The 19082-nt window shown below is 29.7% G+C and overlaps 1 protein-coding gene across 2 annotated transcripts in view; it reads right to left on the reverse strand.

The window, feature by feature from the left end:
- Window positions 1-19082, reverse strand: part of LOC107437007 (NBAS subunit of NRZ tethering complex) — a 112653-nt gene that overhangs the window by 16182 nt on the left and 77389 nt on the right. For both annotated transcript variants that reach the window (XR_015433605.1, XM_087163397.1), the window contains exons 43-50: window positions 16013-16215; window positions 13519-13629; window positions 9384-9631; window positions 8203-8318; window positions 4389-4487; window positions 2921-3034; window positions 2558-2649; window positions 1117-1273 (exon numbers count right to left, since the gene is read on the reverse strand). Coding sequence is in view for 1 of the 2 variants with exons in the window: in XM_087163397.1 (XP_087019523.1) it covers window positions 1117-1273; window positions 2558-2649; window positions 2921-3034; window positions 4389-4487; window positions 8203-8318; window positions 9384-9631; window positions 13519-13629; window positions 16013-16215 (1140 nt within the window). In the remaining variant the exon portion in view is untranslated. The remainder of the gene's footprint in view (window positions 1-1116; window positions 1274-2557; window positions 2650-2920; window positions 3035-4388; window positions 4488-8202; window positions 8319-9383; window positions 9632-13518; window positions 13630-16012; window positions 16216-19082) is intronic.

The following is a 19082-nucleotide window of genomic DNA, read 5'->3' on the forward strand; positions in this document are numbered from 1 at the left end:
ATGACATTGACAATTTCGACAATAATGCTGAAGAAGAAAAGTTCATGATCTTTTCCGCCGTAACGAAATTTCGACAATAAACAAAGTTTTCAAAGCTGTGAACGATGATTCTGACTTACCAAACTGTAAAAAAATGACATTTTATTCCCTGTTAAAAAAATTAGGCTTCAAACATCAAAAACGAGGATGGACGGAACAGCTCACTCATTGAAAAAGATTAAATTCTTAAAACTTTGTTCTTTTCTGCGTAGTTTAATATAATTATTTTTGTTTGCGGTACAGTTGTTAATTAATTACAGAAGTTCAAATGTTACGTAATATTAAATAATTTTGATACTTCATTCTATTTTCAAAAACCTATTGAATTCGAGGTTTACAAACTGCTTTTTTTTTATAGGTTAAGTGGGTATATTTTTCTTAACAAAAGATTTTGTGCGACATAAAAAAGTTTCTTTTAGTGTAATTATTTTCGTAATACTTCCCTTAGAAAAATAAAGATAACAGTTTAAAAAAACAAATAAATGCAGTTCCTTCAAATATATTTTTAAATCAATCAATAAAACATGAAACTATTTTAAATATTATTTAACTTTTAATAAATTTAAAAAAAATTGTAATTATGAAAATAAAGAGTATTTTTTTAACATATTCTTTCAATTCTATACGACTTTTACGATGAAATTATAAAAGCTATGCTTTGCATAGATATTTATGCAAAATACATTAAAACTAATTTAATTTTTATTTAAAAAAAATGCATTAAAACTATTCTCAAACTAATTCTAGTGCTTACTGAAACAATTAGAAACGTATTTTCATGTAAATATTTTACTTTTGTACTTTCTTATCTAATTTTAAGGTATCAAAAACTGAATATCGTTTTCGTTTTTACATAAAAGTGAAAGCTCTGTCGATTAAAACGAAATCGCCAATTCAGGGGAAAAACCGTTGAAGTGGCAAACGTTGGCGATCAAACAGCAACCCTTATGTTTACTTCCACTATCAGTTCTCGTTGAACATACTATAAACAAAAACACAATTAAAATTTATTTAAAAAAATATATTAAAAAACAAAAATCTAAGAAAGTCAATGAAAAAGAGATATTTGTAACTTACTTTATTAATAGCTGATTTAGATAAATCAAATTCTTTGCAGTAGTTCTTTATTTTGGGATCAAAACATTCCCTTAACTGAACAAGAGTTTCATCTTCAAGTCTCTGAAGATGGGATTGATAAGAGGTAAGAGTTACAACAGCATCATTCCACTCATTACTGCAACAAAAAAAAATGATGAAAATTATAATCTTTGTAAGGTTTTATACAATTTATAGGAAAATGTTCACATTTTTTTACATTAAGATTTGTGGAAATTAAGAAAAAGGCATGTGAATTATTAGTACCTATCACTAGACTAAACCTGTCTTTTATCTCAATCTTCAAAATGATATCAACAGTGCTGAAATTATTAATCTTATATTTTTCTAATACCATTTTTACTTTGAACAGAAAGAGAACTATGCTCTTTTTCGTCTCTCAAATTTTAGGTAATTGTGAAAGTGAAAATCCCTGAAAATTTTATGTGCAAAAACTCGATAATAAGATATTCAATTTATATACTATTCATATTTAAAACAATTTTTTGAACTAAGATATATCATTAAATTACGTACCAATAAAGAATATCAAAATTTAAAGCAACTAATTTAAGAAAACACTAACAAGAATAGTGATTCTTATAAGAATCGTGAATATACATAGCGATATTGGGTTTTTAAATTATGTGGATATGAATCGTGATATTCGATTTAAGAACACGAAAATACAAATCGCGATGTTGGATTTTAAAATCACGTGAATACGAATAGCAAAGCACGATTCATAGAGTGAATACAATTCATAGAATTTTAAACCAGGTAAATACGAAATTCGATGTTTAATATTAAATTCGCGTGAATATGAATTAAGATATTAGCAGGTTCAGGCATAGTTTGAAATATTAAATACATTCCGACAAACTAAAAAAATAGCAAAACAAAGGAGGAGTCATGTATATGAAAACGTCTTATTAATGTGATTTAGCAAAGGCTTTCAAATTTAAATTTTAGAATTTAATTCTTACTTTAAATTTTATATTCCTGCAAAAAATTTTTCAGATCCTAAATTTTGGTTTGTGGAAATCAGAGAAACAATGGTCTTGAGATACGCGGAATTCTGCGAAAAAATCACATGCCCTGCTTCTAGATATCAGACCTGGAGGGATGATATGAAAAACTCGGAATACAATCATCCCAGGATAAAAACTAAATAATTTATCCATAAATTGAATTGAATTTTTTTTATTTATTTGGGCTACAGATTAAAGGTTTAAAATGTTCTTCTCAAACATAGTACCAAACTTCAAAAGGTGTAATAAATTACTTTAAAACAAAAATATGCCAACAACTCTATTATTTATCAACTGGTACAGTTATATAAAAATTAAATACATAAAAGAACTAAAATAATATTTAGCAATAATTCATTTTATAAACTGATCTAAGAATTAAGTTTTGTTACCTGAGTAATACATTACTTTTGTGCTTTGAGCTTTTAGCTCGACATAACTTTATAACTTGTTTCACAATATCTGACCTACAGTCAAGATCCATCTTGAAAAAGAATAATAATGGCAAATATTAGAACAAACAAAAGCAAAATTATATGAAATTTAAGTTAAAGTAAGTTTAAGTTAACAAAGTATAAATGTTGAGCAAGTACAGATTCAAAATAGATATTACAGTTGAAAACATTTTCTGAAACATGTCTAATGCTCATCACACATTTAAACTAGCAGAACATGATTTTAAGAAGAAAAAAACATAACGAAATATTTTCAAAAATTTCAATAATATTGTTTAAAACAAAAGTAAATTGACTTACGTTTTCTAAAGCTTTTTCTGAAAATATCACAGCATCAACAAATAATATTACATCAGAAGGATTGAGACGTTGCAGCATATCTGAACAGGACTTGAATCGTAAAATCCATTCAGTCTGTTAAAAAGTTTATAATTTATTACAATGAAATATACTTTTCAAAAACTGCACCATGATTCATTCAAATTTTTCAGTATGATGCTATATCAAGAATATACTATATATATAAAAAAAACTATGCATTATAATACATGGTACTGGTTCACAAAGGAGAGCCTACTTTGAAGTAACTTTTTGGTGAATATATTATAAAGAAATATACTTTTCAAAAATATAAATATGAGTTATGAGGAATTCTGCCATATTCATGAAAAAATTCCATGCCCTATTTCTAGTTATTAGACGAGAAAGAATGATAAACCTTGGTAGGCAATTCCCCCTTGTAGAGGCTGTTAATTGTGATAGCCAGAAAATAATGCGATTCCAGGGTAGAAGGATTGAGGGTTAGGTCGAAGGCTGAAGGTAGGAAGACTAAACTGAATAGTTCCTGCTAGGAAGGATACCCGCGGAGGAACACAACTAACAACTCCGGCTAAGAGTGAAGAGTCTGCTGTCCAATATTTAAGGAGAGGATATTTTGCCATCGAGGTTGTTGAAGCGTCCGAGACTCCGTCCCAACACTTCGTTTTGCCCGGTGACTCCCACTTTCAAGAAGAGATGCTTGCATTCGACAGTTTAAGTTTTTAATTGTTTTAATAACTACTTTTAAATATTTTTTACAAATAACCTTTTTCTGGAGTTTGTTTGTTTATTAATGGATTGTTAACATTTTCTATTAAAGAAGATGTTTCATAGCAATAGTGCTTTATTTGACATTTTCCAGTTTATCATTAAACAACACCCCTGTTAACTGTTGTAAATCACTAATGTGTATAAAAAAATCTTTTAACTGTTATACGAGAAACAACATTCCAATTATTTCAATCTTGTTTAAAACTACAGAGTTTATTTTTCCCTCCAAGGGGAACATTGAAAAATTAAACAAAAAATATAATAAAAAGTATTAAACATATAGTTTAAAGTTTAGGCTTATATCAGTATATCTCAAAGTATTTAATATCTTAATAAATTTTTCCATACTCTGTTTTAACATGAGTGAAAGATAGAAATTTTTTTTGCATAACTGATTAGGCCAAATGGAGCTTTTCTGAATTGATAAATGATAAAAAAAATTTAGACAAAATTAAATTAAGATGCAATGGCAACCTGTAGTCTTAAATAAGTTACTAATATCAATACTAGTAAGACATTTCATTTTTTCTTAAAACACATACTAGTGACAAAAATATCGAGAAAAAAAACAGCAACATTGAAATGCAAACTGAAAATTTAACTTTAAAGAAAACCTTCATAGATTGCAAGTAAAAAAATAATAATAAAAGGTTAGAATCATGATAGAAGTCTATTGTACCTTGTTTGACGGAACTTTTGTGGTGGATGAGTTTCCTTCAAAAAACTCTTTCTGAGTCCAAAGACAATAAATATTTGATGGCTCATAAAAAACTTCACCCTAATATAATTTAAAAACATAAAAGGAACACATAAAAACATTGTATTTCATGTACATAGTTAAGAAATGAACTAAGAATGAGAATAGAAATGAACTAACATGAATTTAGTGCAATTATTAAGGTTTAGATCAATAATATTAACTATTTGCACAATAAAAAAACAGTTGGAAATTAAGTTCATGTGAAATCAGCTAGTCACATAATAGTTTTTTTTTAAAATTTGAATTTCAGGCACATTACAAAAATGCAAAATTTAGTTATTGATTACACCAGTGTGCTTCCTAAGCAGTTTTAGAAGCGCGGCCCGACATATCCGCCCTTTAATCTCTATAAATGTGTTCTAGTTTTCCTTTTTTTGTAAACTAAGCCCCCATCTCATAAAAACTCTGCCTTTTTCACTCATATTCCATTTAAAAATAAATAACTAATTGTTTGAATAATAATTACACACTGGTAAAATTATATGTATTTATAGGTTTAATTCTGATTGTTTGATTGAATAATTCTGATTGAATTTGTTAAGTTTCTCTTTTTTTCAAGGTAGAGGGGTACATTAATGAATTTTTTAAGTGATCTTAAATTTTAAAGTTATTTTCAAATCATGCCTTTTTTTAAAGAAAGCAGAATTTTCATAATTTTCAGTTTAAATTCTAGAAAAAGCTTTCAAGTGGTTTATCAATTAATCATTTTTTTTAGTTTAGTTTATTTATTTTTTAAATTTATGCTCAGAGATTGTCTTTTAGCACGCTTTTAATTATTTTTTTAATAAACTAAAAATTTTTGTTTTGTATTGATAATTTGTGGGAATTACTTTTTCAGATATAGACATAAAATATTACAAGAGAGAAATTTAAAAATTTTTGAAAATCAAATTCAGTTGTTACATAATATTACACAATTTGATAAATTGCTACAGTGTCAAAAGTGTGTCCTTTCAAAATTCAAAGTGCCTTTTTTAATTCCTAGGGAGAACTCTGGATTACACTACATGCTGTTCATTTTAAAAAAAAAATTATTACATGCACATAATTGCAATTTTATAACACAAATTTATCAGAAGAAAAAAATCTTATTTGAGTGTTAATGATTTTAATGTGATGTTTTGTATAAAGTAGAAAATTAATAAAATGTGTAACTAAAATTTTTATTTCTGTAGTAAAAGGAAAAGAAACACAAAAGAAGTCATATTCTAATCAGAAAACTTACAAAAATAGAAAACACAAATAAGTATAATCGTTTTTTTAAATTAAATATTATCCTTTTTATTTGAGCTATTAACAATGTTTTAATTTATATTTAATTTTTATTATAAATTTCAACATAAAAGTAATGCTAATTTCTTTGGATCAAGAATTATTTTTTAACTCTATTTAATTAAAAATAACAATGATTACACTGGGAAACAAATTTTTTGTTGCATTCATAGAAATATTGATATTGCTTAATTTGGGGGTGGGGATTTCAATTTATATATTAGTTCAATTTATAATAACTAAATGAAATTAGTTTTGCTCTTTTAAGTTACAGTTTTTTTTTTAAATTAAATTTTTGCCTCTCTTTCATTGAAATGTACAAGCTATATCTATAAGGGGGTCACATAAATGTTGGGATAAACTTCTAGGGCAGTTAGGGCACATCATTGGGATTAAAATTGCATAACCATAAAGAAAAGTAAGAATACCATAAGGAAGAGTGAGAAGATCCATGAGTAAAGTATTTCTTGTTTGCTGCAGCTAGTGGTCTAATACCCTATAATAAGGTGGAGTGGAAAATAAAAGTTTTCGATAACTGAAAAGCATTATTTCTCAAAAGTTAATTATGGACTAGTTATCTATGAATTTCAGACTTTTTATACACCATTCCCGCAAAAACCATAAAAATTTTAAGTCCTTTTTTTTTTTAAAATTTGTAAAAAATAAATTATTTTTTTAAACTTGTTGAAAAAAAGTAAATTACTTTCCAAAGTTACATATTGAATTAAATATTATCGGTTAATTTTTTCATAATTTTCATTCTATGCAATTATCTTCAATTATGCAATAATTTAATTAAAATATGTTGGTAGTTTAATATTCACAAAATATTTAATTGCTTAGTAAATTAGCTGAATGGGTAAAATAGTAGCCCAAGAGAAATTATTTGTAATTTAAAGCCAAACAGGAAGATAAGTTGGGATGTTATAATTGAATTTGGTTATAATAGAATAACAACAGACAGTAGAACGTAAGTCAGTGGAATTAAACGATAAAGTTGCTATCAAAGTATTTGGTAAAGAATTTCAATTCCAATTCTACATTAAGTAAGAATCATTGCTTTAATAAAAAGAGAACATGAGAAGATGGAGAATCTTTAAAAATTGCACAATTACAGAAAATAAATCTCAAGGTTTGAAAGTAAAACCCAAAAAATTGAGATGCATTCAAAGGAGAATCTAAGCTAATTTTTGATAACGCACCATGCAATTTCGTTTATCACGAGCATTGCAGTTGCAAAAAAGTTTAAAAAAAGCAGGGTGTTTATATGACCTGAGAACCGTTAGACAGATGTGTATTGGTTCTGTTAATTTGGGAATCTCTGAACAATAAGAAAAACAAACAGGAAAGACCGAAAACCAATCTAGTTTTAGATGACGCACAAACTTCCAAATTTCAAGAAATCAAGTAAAATCCAAACATTGTAGTTGCATTAAAAGGAAAAGAAACACATTCTGAAAAAACTCCCAATTTGATGTCAGAGAAGTACTAAAAATATTGCACTTTCAACCACATTCATCCTCAGTCAGATCTAAAACCAGAATCAAACTTGGGATAATTGTTATAACATGTGACCCATATGGTATTTCTGGAACAGATTCGATGCTACCTTTGCATGAGCTTTACCATATGATTTTAAGAAGGTTTCAGATTGATGAAGTAAGTATGTAATGTTCCATAAGGATGTTATATCATGTAAATGTTCTTTGACCAACGTAGATAGATGTATAAGTTCAAAGAAGAAAAGAAAACTAAAAAAAAAAATATCTGTAAAATCAAGTAGCAAGAGAAAATTGCTATCCTTTTTCCCATCAAAGTAAATCCATGCATTTACTTTGATGGGAAAAAGGACAAGACATCATAGAGGTGGCAAAAATTCCCTATAATTCCCCCATTGCATACTTAAAGTAAAATAGGAACACATCAAATACGAGGTATTAGAAAGCTGTTATTTGTCTGTTTAATATGAGTTTGCACTGGATGATATTTGAGGTTAACTTATATGATGCAATAGGCATATTAAGAATTATCTGGACTTTCAATATTTGGCTATTATAAATTTTAATAATTGGCTTTTTACTAAAAATTATTTTTCATTATTTAAAGCAATTAATTCATGCAGAAATGACTATAACTTTTAATTAATTAAAGTTCAAGTAATTATTTTTCATGACTTAAAGTAATTTACATGCAATTAATTCATGCAAAAATGACAATAACTATCAATTAATTATAATTCAAGTTATTCTAAATAATGTTTTAGTTGCAAGTGTAATAGTTTTTATGAATCCAAACAACCAAACAGAAAAATATGGTTAGTGTTGTACTAACAATTATTATGCGGCAAATCAAGATACCATACATTAAAATGCCAAAAACATATATGTAGATAAATATTATTTATAAAAGAGGTAAAAAAAGTCAATTGAAGATAAGTTTTAATAAGTGTTATAATTAATACCTGTTTTGGAATGTTAGTAGCTGCTTTAGCAAAGACATGTACACTAGATTCATTGAGTAGACTCATTAAATAGCTGCTGGATGTTTCTGAACACATTAATTTTTTGTAATCAATATCTGAAATTAAATAACTTGTTTGTTAGTTGCAAAAACATGGTTACAAACATTTTGTAGCATTTTATAGCACTAGGTATTACTAAATAATTTACTAATGATTTTTGTACATTTAAAATCTGATAAAGATTGAATTGTAAAGAAATTATAAAATAAATAATCCCAAGAAACTGAAGAGGTAAGATATTACCTCTTATAAAAAACTTATTTTGCTTCAAAAATATATAAATAGGAGATAACAGACAACATGTTTCCAGCACTCAGAAAATGCCCATTTTCAAGACTTGCCAGACATGAATGGAAACATAAGTGATTTGAAATATAATACGAAAAGTTGTCAATGAAAAATGGAAAAATGAAGGTGAGAAACAAAACTAGGAAAACCACAGTAATCAAAAGAGAAAAAAAAAGATTAAAAACAAAACAAGAAAAACCACAGTGGCTAAGAGAGGCAAATCAGGGTAAAATGCATTTCTACATGCTATCAAAAGGTGATGAGGAAGGAAACCTATTTAGTGCTTGAAAAATGTCGACTGCTACTTCCTTTTTATGTATTTTTGGAAGGGAAATGAAATTTCTATTCGAGTAACGCAAAGAAATTATTTGAAAATAAGTTGCTTTTTCTTCAAAATTAAATAGAAAAAATCAAATATAAGCATATAGTCTCATAAAAAAGCCTTTAAAAATAAATAACATAAAATTTGTCATTAGAATACACCATGATGAAATTTTTAGTAAGAAATAAAGAGCAAAACCTTTAGGAAAATCAGATAAAAATAAATTGTTAAAAAAAAAAAGAAATTCTTTGCATATATTTTCATGGAGAAAACTTATAATGTAAAATTATGTCATCATTAACACAATGGTAAGACTAAAATGAGGTATTGTATTTTTTTTTCCAAAAAGCTGTTTGGCAAAAAGCTATGAAAAAAAATTTATATTATTCAGCTATGTTCTCGTTGACGTATGCAATTTGGGCAGAGGGGGTACGATTGTTCTTGCTTTCCAGTGGCACCATCTATGGCCAAGAATTAATATTCAACTATGGAAAAAATGTATAACACTTACTTGCCATAGCTGCCTTAAACTTTTTCAATAGATTTTTGTGAACGCTGGGTTGAAGCTTCAAATCATCTTCATTGTCCCCACAGTCTTCCAACAAAGAGAAACAAGTTGTTAGTTTTTCATGGTCTTTGCCATCAATACCCGGATAGATATTATTTCTCAGCCTGACTTCAAATGCTTTCTTCTGATCCATAAGTTTCTCCGATAACTTGAATCTTTCAATGCGTTCAGTTAAAACTGCAGATGATACACTGAAAGTAAAAAAGGAATTTCTAAAAAACTGAACAGAAATAATATCATTAAACAGTCAACTGAATGGTGCCAGTGGTGTAGTTATCCCTCACTCCACTGGTGGCTCAATCCGAAAAACCAACTAAACAACCGGTGCGCATAAATAGCAAGAAGCACACTAAATCTGTGATGGGTTCTCTTGTTGGTAGTGGTGTGGAAGATTGGAAAGAGAGGTACTAGCTCAGACGCTGTCCATGTCGTCTAACCAGATTAAAATTACATAGCATTCCAACCATGGCTCCTAAAAGATAAAGCACTGAAAGACTGGACTAGGTACTTGCCATGTTTGGGTGATGCATGCATGTAATTTGAAGTACAACAATGTTGCTTTTTTTGAATGATATTCTAAACTTTTTATCTTCAAATATTCTAGGTCAATTGATTTTTACTCCTTCTAACTCATTCTTCTTAAAAAGATTACTTTATCTTTGATAGCTAAAAAATTAAATATAGAAAAATTAAAAAAAAAATAAATAAAGTAACCACATCCAATGAGGAAACCCCATCTGGCGTTGTAGCAATACTACACCATTTTCTTATAACCTGTGCCCAAAAGAAAATGAAGAAAATGCACTTTCTGTTTGGAATTTGCAACAGAACGCTTATGGTGATTTTTTTTCCTTTCAGATTACGTTAAGAAACGTTAGATCAGTGTATTTTTTAATTTGCAAAAAGAGGAAATGAGTACAGAGATCAGGGTTGGGTTTTTGACGTCAAAAAGTGGTTTTTGACATGACAAGGGTATAATACTGGTTTAAACCGTCAAAAATGTCAAAAACTGAAGTTTGCCAAGAAAATATATAAACTTCAAAACTACCAACAGTTGCCATGCATTATATTGAAATTTAATTATACTATAGGTAATCAGCAGGTTTTAAAATATTTTTTAATTAAAATTAAGGTAAAATAACAGATTTAAAATCTCAGAAATTTATATTCAAATGCATGTGCAGAAAAATTTTGCACAAAATTTTTTTAAATATTTATATTTAAAAGAAATTTTTTTTTCTTTTTGATACTTAAGAAAATTAAAAGTTTATTACTATGCATTTTTGACATATAAGGAACATATAACTAATATTTATAAGGAACTTACAAGTTATGTTGTATAAATACAAACTTGATACAAGATACAAGTGTATAAAAAATTTTTTTTAATGTTATACCGAATATCTTTATTATCCAGTATGTTAATTTGAATTTAAAAGTAGTTATATTTATGAATAATGATAAATATAATTCATATTGTTTATTATATTTATTTATAATTATTACACTTATCATTTTAAGACAATTTTTATCTCTTAATTTTTTTTCTCCTCTCGTATTAAGAATACAAATAATGCATATCTTGAAGGCAAGAAGTAATTATTCAACAGCTGAATATTTAGATATTCAACAAAACTATATCATATTCAGCAAAATGAAATTCACAAGTATTTGGATAAACTAAATTTTCAGCATAGTAAATGAATAGGCTGAATATACTGTAAATCGACACTAAATACTCTGTGTATTTAACAGAAAGCACTTAAATTTGTATTGTCTTATGTTAAAAAGATTATTAAGAAGATTTAAAAAAATATTAAAAAGATTTTTCTTTAAAAGAAGATGTCTAATGTACAAAACTGCTAATAAATCTTTAAAAATGTCTAATTTTTAGTATAATCTATACCAGTGCTGCGTAAACTTTTTTCGACCGCGACTCCTTTTGTGGAGAGAAAATTTTTGGCGACCCCTAGAGGTAAATGTTCACAAATATAATGTATATTTCGAGCATTTCTTTCGTTTAATTGAATAAAAACATCATCATATTTAACTCATATTAATTTTATTTATAATTTTAAGAAAATACTTTTTGTATAACACAAAAATCAGTAAATTGCCCTTTAATGAGATGTATGTGGCTGCAAGTTTCTAATTATCTCATCGATGTTTGGATGTATGTTGCTAATTGCAATTCGCATATCATCTTCAGGTTTTAAACGCGAGTGGTATTTAGTTTTTTTTATTGAAACTGGTTTGCTAAATCCAGTTTCACATAAATACGTTGATGCAAATTGTATTAACACTCTGATGGCATTCTTGCATAAAACGGGATATTGTTTTTCCACGGATAGCCAAAATGTTTGGCAAGGCTGAGTCTTAAATTGATTTCGAAGAGTATAATCACTAATCAGATCTATCAATTGCTCTTTCTCACTAATTTGAAGCGTTGAACTGCATATGTCAAAGGAAAATGGATCAGGAATCCAACCAAGACCGTTTTCAGGAAAATCCTCGAATCTTCTCGAAAAATTTTTCTTTAACTTTTCAATGTGATTGGAAATGATGTTTTTAAATGTAAATATATCTATATTATTTTCCTTTATAAAATCGTTAAAGCAAGGGAACATGTTGGTGTTGTTTTTATTCAGTTCAGTTTGCCAGAGACTAAACTTAAAACTCTTAAAAGCTCAAATTTTACTGGCTGTAGTTATGATAGTTGAATTCTCACTCTGCAAGCTCAAATTTAAGTCGTTAAGTTTTTCGAAAATATCAACTAAATAGCTCAGCTTCCCTAGCCAAACTTCATTGATATAATAACTTGCCAATCTATGTTTCTTTTCGATTTAGAGCATGTACACTTCAGTTCTCAAATCAAATATCCGTCGTAGTATTTTCCCACGTGAAAGCCATCTGACTTCGGTGTGTAACAGTAATTTCTCATACGTTGAGCCCATCTCATTGCAAAGTATTGAAAAGAGACGGCTGTTGTGGCTGTTGCATTTAATGTAGTTAATTGAACTAACAGCGTCTTGTAATACGTTGTGCAACTCTTCATCCATATCTTTTGCAACAAGAGCTTTCCGATGAATCATACAGTGATTAAATATCATATGAGGTGCCACCTTCTGAATTAAGCCTCTGAGCCCTTCATTCGAACCTGTTAATGCTGCAGCACCATCTGTACAAACCGCAACACAGTTTGCCCAGGTAAGGGACTTTGTTTCAAAATATTCATTTATTACTTCGAATATTTTTTCTCCAGTTGTTTTTCCTTCCAAATTTTTGCAACATAAAAACGTTTCTGTTATATCTTCATTAAAAATAAACTTCACGTAAATAATTAGTTGTGACATTTTAGCAATATCGGTAGTCTCGTACAGTTGTAAAGCAAATACAGATGAATTTTGTATGTGTTTTATGACTTCTGACTTGATATTTCGTGACATTTCGTAAATCCAATTGCAATTAAACAGTGAGTGATGGCGCTTCACTCTTTATATGTACACTGTATGGTATGCAGCATGCAGGGATAATGCATTTCATAAAAATTTGGCGACCCCCACAGGAGTCGCGACCTAGTTTGCACACCACTGATCTATACTATACACTAAATTTGGTTATAAATAAATTTCTTAATAATATCACTGCAGATTTTCAATAATGCATGAAAATGAATACATAATATTACAAAAGATGTGAGTTTTCAAAAGTACAAGATTTTGGTTACTATTCAAAATATAAGTGTTTCTCCAAAATTTTAAATTTATTTTTTCTAGAACATATTTAGAAACACTATCCTTTAAAAATATATAAATTTTATGTATTAATTAAATTTCACATATAAATATAGGTTTTTGACATTTTCGACATTTTTGACAGTGAGGTTTTTGACGTGACGGTTTAAACCATGGTTTAAACTGTCAAAAACTGTCACATGTCAAAAACCTGCCAACCCTGACAGAGATATTAAAAAAACTTTAAATATTTTAAAATGCTTAGAATATAACTAGGTAAGAATTTCTCTAATTTTTCATGACTCTAAAACTGTAAGTATAAAGTATGATGAAAGAGATGTTACCTGGATTCAGAAAACAAATACTCCAAATGAGTCATGTATAAATCCCACAGAGATATGTGATAATGGTTAGCTAAAGTAATAGCTGTTTGGAAGACACTATCATCCAATGTCCTAAAAGTTAAAAAGCAAAGAATCAATTAACAAAAATGCTTTCTGAATTTCTCAACAAAGAATGTAAAATGAAGGGATATGAAAAAAATTTTTCTTTCCTCAATGCCTAACATTAAGAATTTTTTAGAACCAACGATTAAGCAGGTTTGTTAAAAACCAACAAATATTTGTAAGTTAAATTGAGAATAAAATTTTGGGAAGAAGCAATAAGCAATGATGGTTTGAAACAATGCACACATTTTAAAAATGATAAGTAATTGCGAAAGTTGGAATGGGATAAAGAACTTTTCTTAAAATCATCAGGTGAGGGGAAGATAGGCTTAACTGCGCAAACAACAAAAATGTAAAATAATAGAAGCATATTTATGAACAAGAAGACTTTTGGTGGAACTAACCCATATTTGTGCTACACGGAAATGAAAACCCAGAAAACCTATCAAGGTTAGCCTGACAGCAAGGGAACTCTAACTCATGATCCATCTATCACTGAGGATATTTTACCTCAGCACTGTGGTTGGTGTGAACCGGGTGAAGAATTCATATCAGCCAACCATTGCTGGAATTTGAACTTGGGTCATCTCATTGAGAGGCAAGAGCTCTATTCTCTGAGCCACTAAGAAGGAAACTTTCCCCAAGGCTTGATCCAGAGAGCATAGAGAATAAAGCATTAAGAATAGAGGGCATAGAGAACAGGTGGCATAGAGCACACATCTCCCAATGAGGTAGCCCGGGTTCAAACTTCAACAATGGTAAATTCCGCACCAGGCTCACAATGACCACAATGCTGATGTAAAATACCCTCAGTGGTAGACGGATCATGGGATAGAGTTTCCTTGTTATTGTGGACTTTCACTCCGCAAATGCGAATTAGTTCCACCAAAGAGTTCTCCCATGATGGCAAAGTTCGCCCAATACTTGATCCAAGAATTCCCTTAACTTATGGATTGGGTTTAAAATTACAAGGCTACAGAGTTGAACATTGGTTGTCGTAAATTCAAGAGTTGAGTCGGCTGTTCACACACTGTTATAAAATAAAATAATATAAAAATAAGGTAACTGATATGTAACTTGCCTACCATTTATTATCATTATTATAATTTTTCACAAGATGTCATCAATTTGCATTTTACACAACCATACGGTGAAGCTAATTTTTGCATGTTCATTTCTTTTTTACAATCCTCAATGGATTTTATTTTATCCTTCAATGTAAGGAATATTTGCTGGCGATAGTCATTCATATTTTGAATATTCATACAGACATATACTATTTCAATGTTTAGTACATGAAGGAAAAACATTTAATCATTTAACAAATACTGATCAGGTGCATGTACACATTATTTATTTTGCCCAAGTGTTGCCCATTTCTATTAACTCCTAAAATAAAAGCTGACAGATGACACACCAACGATTACTGATCATTGTGTATGATTCTTGTAATTTCCGCAGATCACTAATAATAAATGCATTTTATTTGTAACAGGCTGAATTAAACTGCCATAACTACGACTGACTTCAGCATGACCGATTAAAAATTTCAATTGAATAAAATTTCTGTAATTTTAGCCGATCACTCTACACAGATGCAGCTTATCTGTAGTAGACGCAACTGCACTTCCAAAGCTATGTTTAACTATTGTATAAATGCTTAAGAATTGTTAACAATGACTTAAACTCAATGACAGATGCGGAAAATATGTTTACTAATGAATATTACTGCAGGTAGGAGATAAAAATTGAAATAAATTGACTAAGATACACCCTGATACAAAATGTATGTTAACAAAGAGTGGCTGCTGCTCAGAGGTTCCCCATAACGTAAAGCCTATAGGAGACGTTCAATACCATAAATATATGGTCGTTCTTTGGAGGTTGAAGTTCTTTAGAGATAATCATTAATGGAAGCTTTACTGTATATGTTCATAAAACAAAGAATAACATTTAACATGCTATCAATGTAAGATATGTGATAAACATTAAATTTGCTAATGAAAAAATCATATAGAGATTTCAGCAAAAAGAAAAAAAATGAACTTGCTGTGGTCAGTTAAAGGATAAAAAGATATACTCCCATTAATTACTGGATTGTTCGTTTGGAACTAGTTGACAAATACACTGTATAAAAAATGGTGCAGTTTTAATTTAAAGAAAAACAATAAATAAAAAATTTATTTTTTATAGAATGTGGAACAAATTTGAAATAAAAACTCATACTATACAAATAAAATTTTAAGGAACAATTAGATGAACAAAATACACATAAAAATTTTAAAAAATAGAGAAGAATAACAATACAATGAAGAAAGAATAAAGTAAGTAAAAATCAAGTTAAACAACGTTCATGTTATATAACTTACAAACATTCAAATGTATAACTTACATAGAAATTCCTAAAATGGTGTCCTTTTTGTATTCATCATCATTGGCAAATCTAGTTGCATCCACACCTCCTCCAATGCTATGCAAGATTTCTGCTTGAATAAAGTCATATAACATCTTGTTGTACTTTTTCAACAATTCCCAATAACGTAATGACTTTTTATTAGCAGCCAAAGGAGGTTCTGAGCTTCTCATAGCAAGTACCTAAATTTAAGTGGGAAACATTAAAATATAGAATGCAAAATTACACATCTATTAAAATGTTAGAGGTAGTTAAGTTACTAAAAAATATATATATATATATATATCAGACCAATCCTGGAATATGGAGCACCAGTCTATAGTTGTGCATCTGCTTCAAACCTCCAACGACTTGAACGAGTCCAGCTTTCTGCTGCTCGCATTATTACTGGACTCAGAAACAGTTGTCCAAATGACATTGTCTTGTTTGAGGCCGACCTCCAGCCTCTAGGTCTCAGAAGAAATTATCTCCTTACTAAATACTTTAACAAGCTCTCTAGCCTTGGACACCAAAACAGAACAGCAGATTATCTACAAAGGTGGAGCAGCAACCAAAGACTAAAGAAGAACAGCCCACTTAGCCAGGCCGTAGTTAACAACGTACTTGCTGGAAATGTCGAGGATTGCCTTAATAAACAATTCATTGACCCAACTGAAGGACTACCTGGTGTTTATTTCCATCAACATCTTTCATCACAAGTTAACAAGAAGCTGGATCACCCGGAATTACTTAAGCAACTTGCTTTAGAGGTTATTAATACCATCCCCAAACAATCAATACTGGTGTACACAGACGGAAGCAAGACGGAAACATCATCATCTGGCAGTGGTGTCTACATCAAATCAAGTAATGTCTCCCTCAACATCTCCAAAAGGAATCCTGATTTCTGCTCGGTGTTTAGAAGTGAACTCATTGCTATTGATACTGCCCTGGATTCTCTTCTAACACTACAGGATCAAAATAACATCTGGATCCTCTCTGACAGCCTCAGCTCCATACAATACTTAACGCATTGGAGGAAGGTGAGAGACAAAACAGGTGCTTCAATCCTACAAAAAATTAAAATCCTCTCACGATTGCGTGAAGTCCACCTCCAATGGATCCCTTCTCACGTTGGGGTTCTGGGCAATGACATCGCCGACACTCTGGCTAAGGAGGGGACGAAAGAAAATCTGATAAGTCCAAATTCCCTCACCTTCATGGAGCTGGCATCAAAAAAGAAAAAAGAAGACCTCGCTTCCTGGCTCGTACCCCCCAAACATCACTGGTACCAGAGCACCAGTCCAGGAGGTGCACTCAACATTCGGTGCAACCGCAAGGACCAGACTGCACTTACCAGGCTTATCAGCGGCCACCTTAAGTCCCTTTCTTTTGAGGGTAGTATTAAAATCTACCCTAACTGCCCCAGGTGCCACAACATGCAGGCTTCCCCCCAACATATACTGGACTGTCTAGGTCTGGACAAAAGGGACATTCTTAATAACACACTTATGGTGGCCGACTTCCTCCGGGTGATGAATTTCATGGACATAGTTTAGCCCTGCTAATTTTGGGGATAAGGAAGAAGAAGAGAAGAAGATATATCAGTATGTGATAAATGCTGAAAATAGCTACTAATATGTACATTTGGAAAAAAAAGCTATGAGATAACTTCTGATTTAATGATTAGATTTTCCTATCCCAAGTTAAAAATTCCATTAATTCAAAGGGCTTATTCGATTTAAGTTAGTAATAACCGGGTAATAAATCAAATGAACTGTGATGGCATAGTGCTGAAGGCAATGATCTGCATCACTGGGGTTCTACTCTTGGGGTGGTTCGTAGCTAACCGAGCTGCCGGAAAGTAAAAGTGGATGGTAATGCTAACCATCATATGGATGGGCAGCATTACTAGCCTTTTTTACTCTCCATCATATGGATGGTCAGGAAACTGTGTAGCCTTAACCTACATGATTCCTAAGTGATTGCGGGAATTCTTTACTTCAATAAATTTAGACACAACAGTTCTTATAAATTAAATTTTTTTAACATATTCAAAATTGGAAACAAGGGAGTAGTAAAATTTTTAACGATATTATAGTAGCAGTAGTTTAATTATCTATCCGTGACACATGTTAAATGTAATGGAAGGTAATACAGGCAGTGGTAATAGTGATACAGGTAACAGTTATATGTAGTGCCTTACACATGGGAAGTGAATAAAAATGAAATTTTAAACAACAAACTTTTTAAAATGTCACGGATTTTGTTCAAATTTTGGATTTTGTCCGATAAAACTACATTCTTTATAATAATGTAAAAATGTGCATACTTTAGAATTGAAAGTTCGTTCGAGTATAATTAAGTAAAATAAAAAATAATTATGAAAATCCATTTTTTGCATGGAGTTACTTTAAAAAATTTTTTTTTCATAATTGTAAGCAAAAAATAAAATTGATATTAACTCCTAACTTTAGACCGGTCTAAAATTTTGACTATTTTCTTGACCTAACTATTTGAACCATATTTTGGGGGACAGAAACCAGGATCCTTTGAAAAAAAGGCTCATTTACTCAGAGAAAGTACGATTTCGGGACTGATTTCTTAACATAAAATATTTGTAGCACTATCCAATTAGCATATTTGAGGTCACCCACTCCAAACATTGAGTCTTAGAACATAAAATAAGATTATTAGTTCAAAAGTTATTCAGGAGGCTTGAATTTTTTTTTTTGCACAGTATATACATAAACTAATTGAATGTTAATTTTCTTTAAAATTTAAATTAAACGCAAACACAGTCTAAAATTAAATATTTCATCATTTACGTTAAAAAAAGCATCACACATTTCACAAATGCAACTTTAAAATGAAATTCCTCATAAGTTTCATGGTACTACAGTATGACCTCGAAAATCTGGTCGCTTACGAAAACTCTTACGTCAAGTTCGTCAGAAAAAATTTTTAAAAAAAATAGAAAATTGCTTAAAATAAAAATTTAAATGTAATTAAATAATAAATGTATCTAAACGATCGATTATGGAGAAAAATGACAAAAGTTTGATTTTGA

The sequence above is a fragment of the Parasteatoda tepidariorum genome, chromosome 5, assembly GCF_982258835.1.
Source record: "Parasteatoda tepidariorum strain Cologne lab strain chromosome 5, Ptep-v5.0, whole genome shotgun sequence".
NCBI lineage: Eukaryota > Metazoa > Arthropoda > Arachnida > Araneae > Theridiidae > Parasteatoda > Parasteatoda tepidariorum.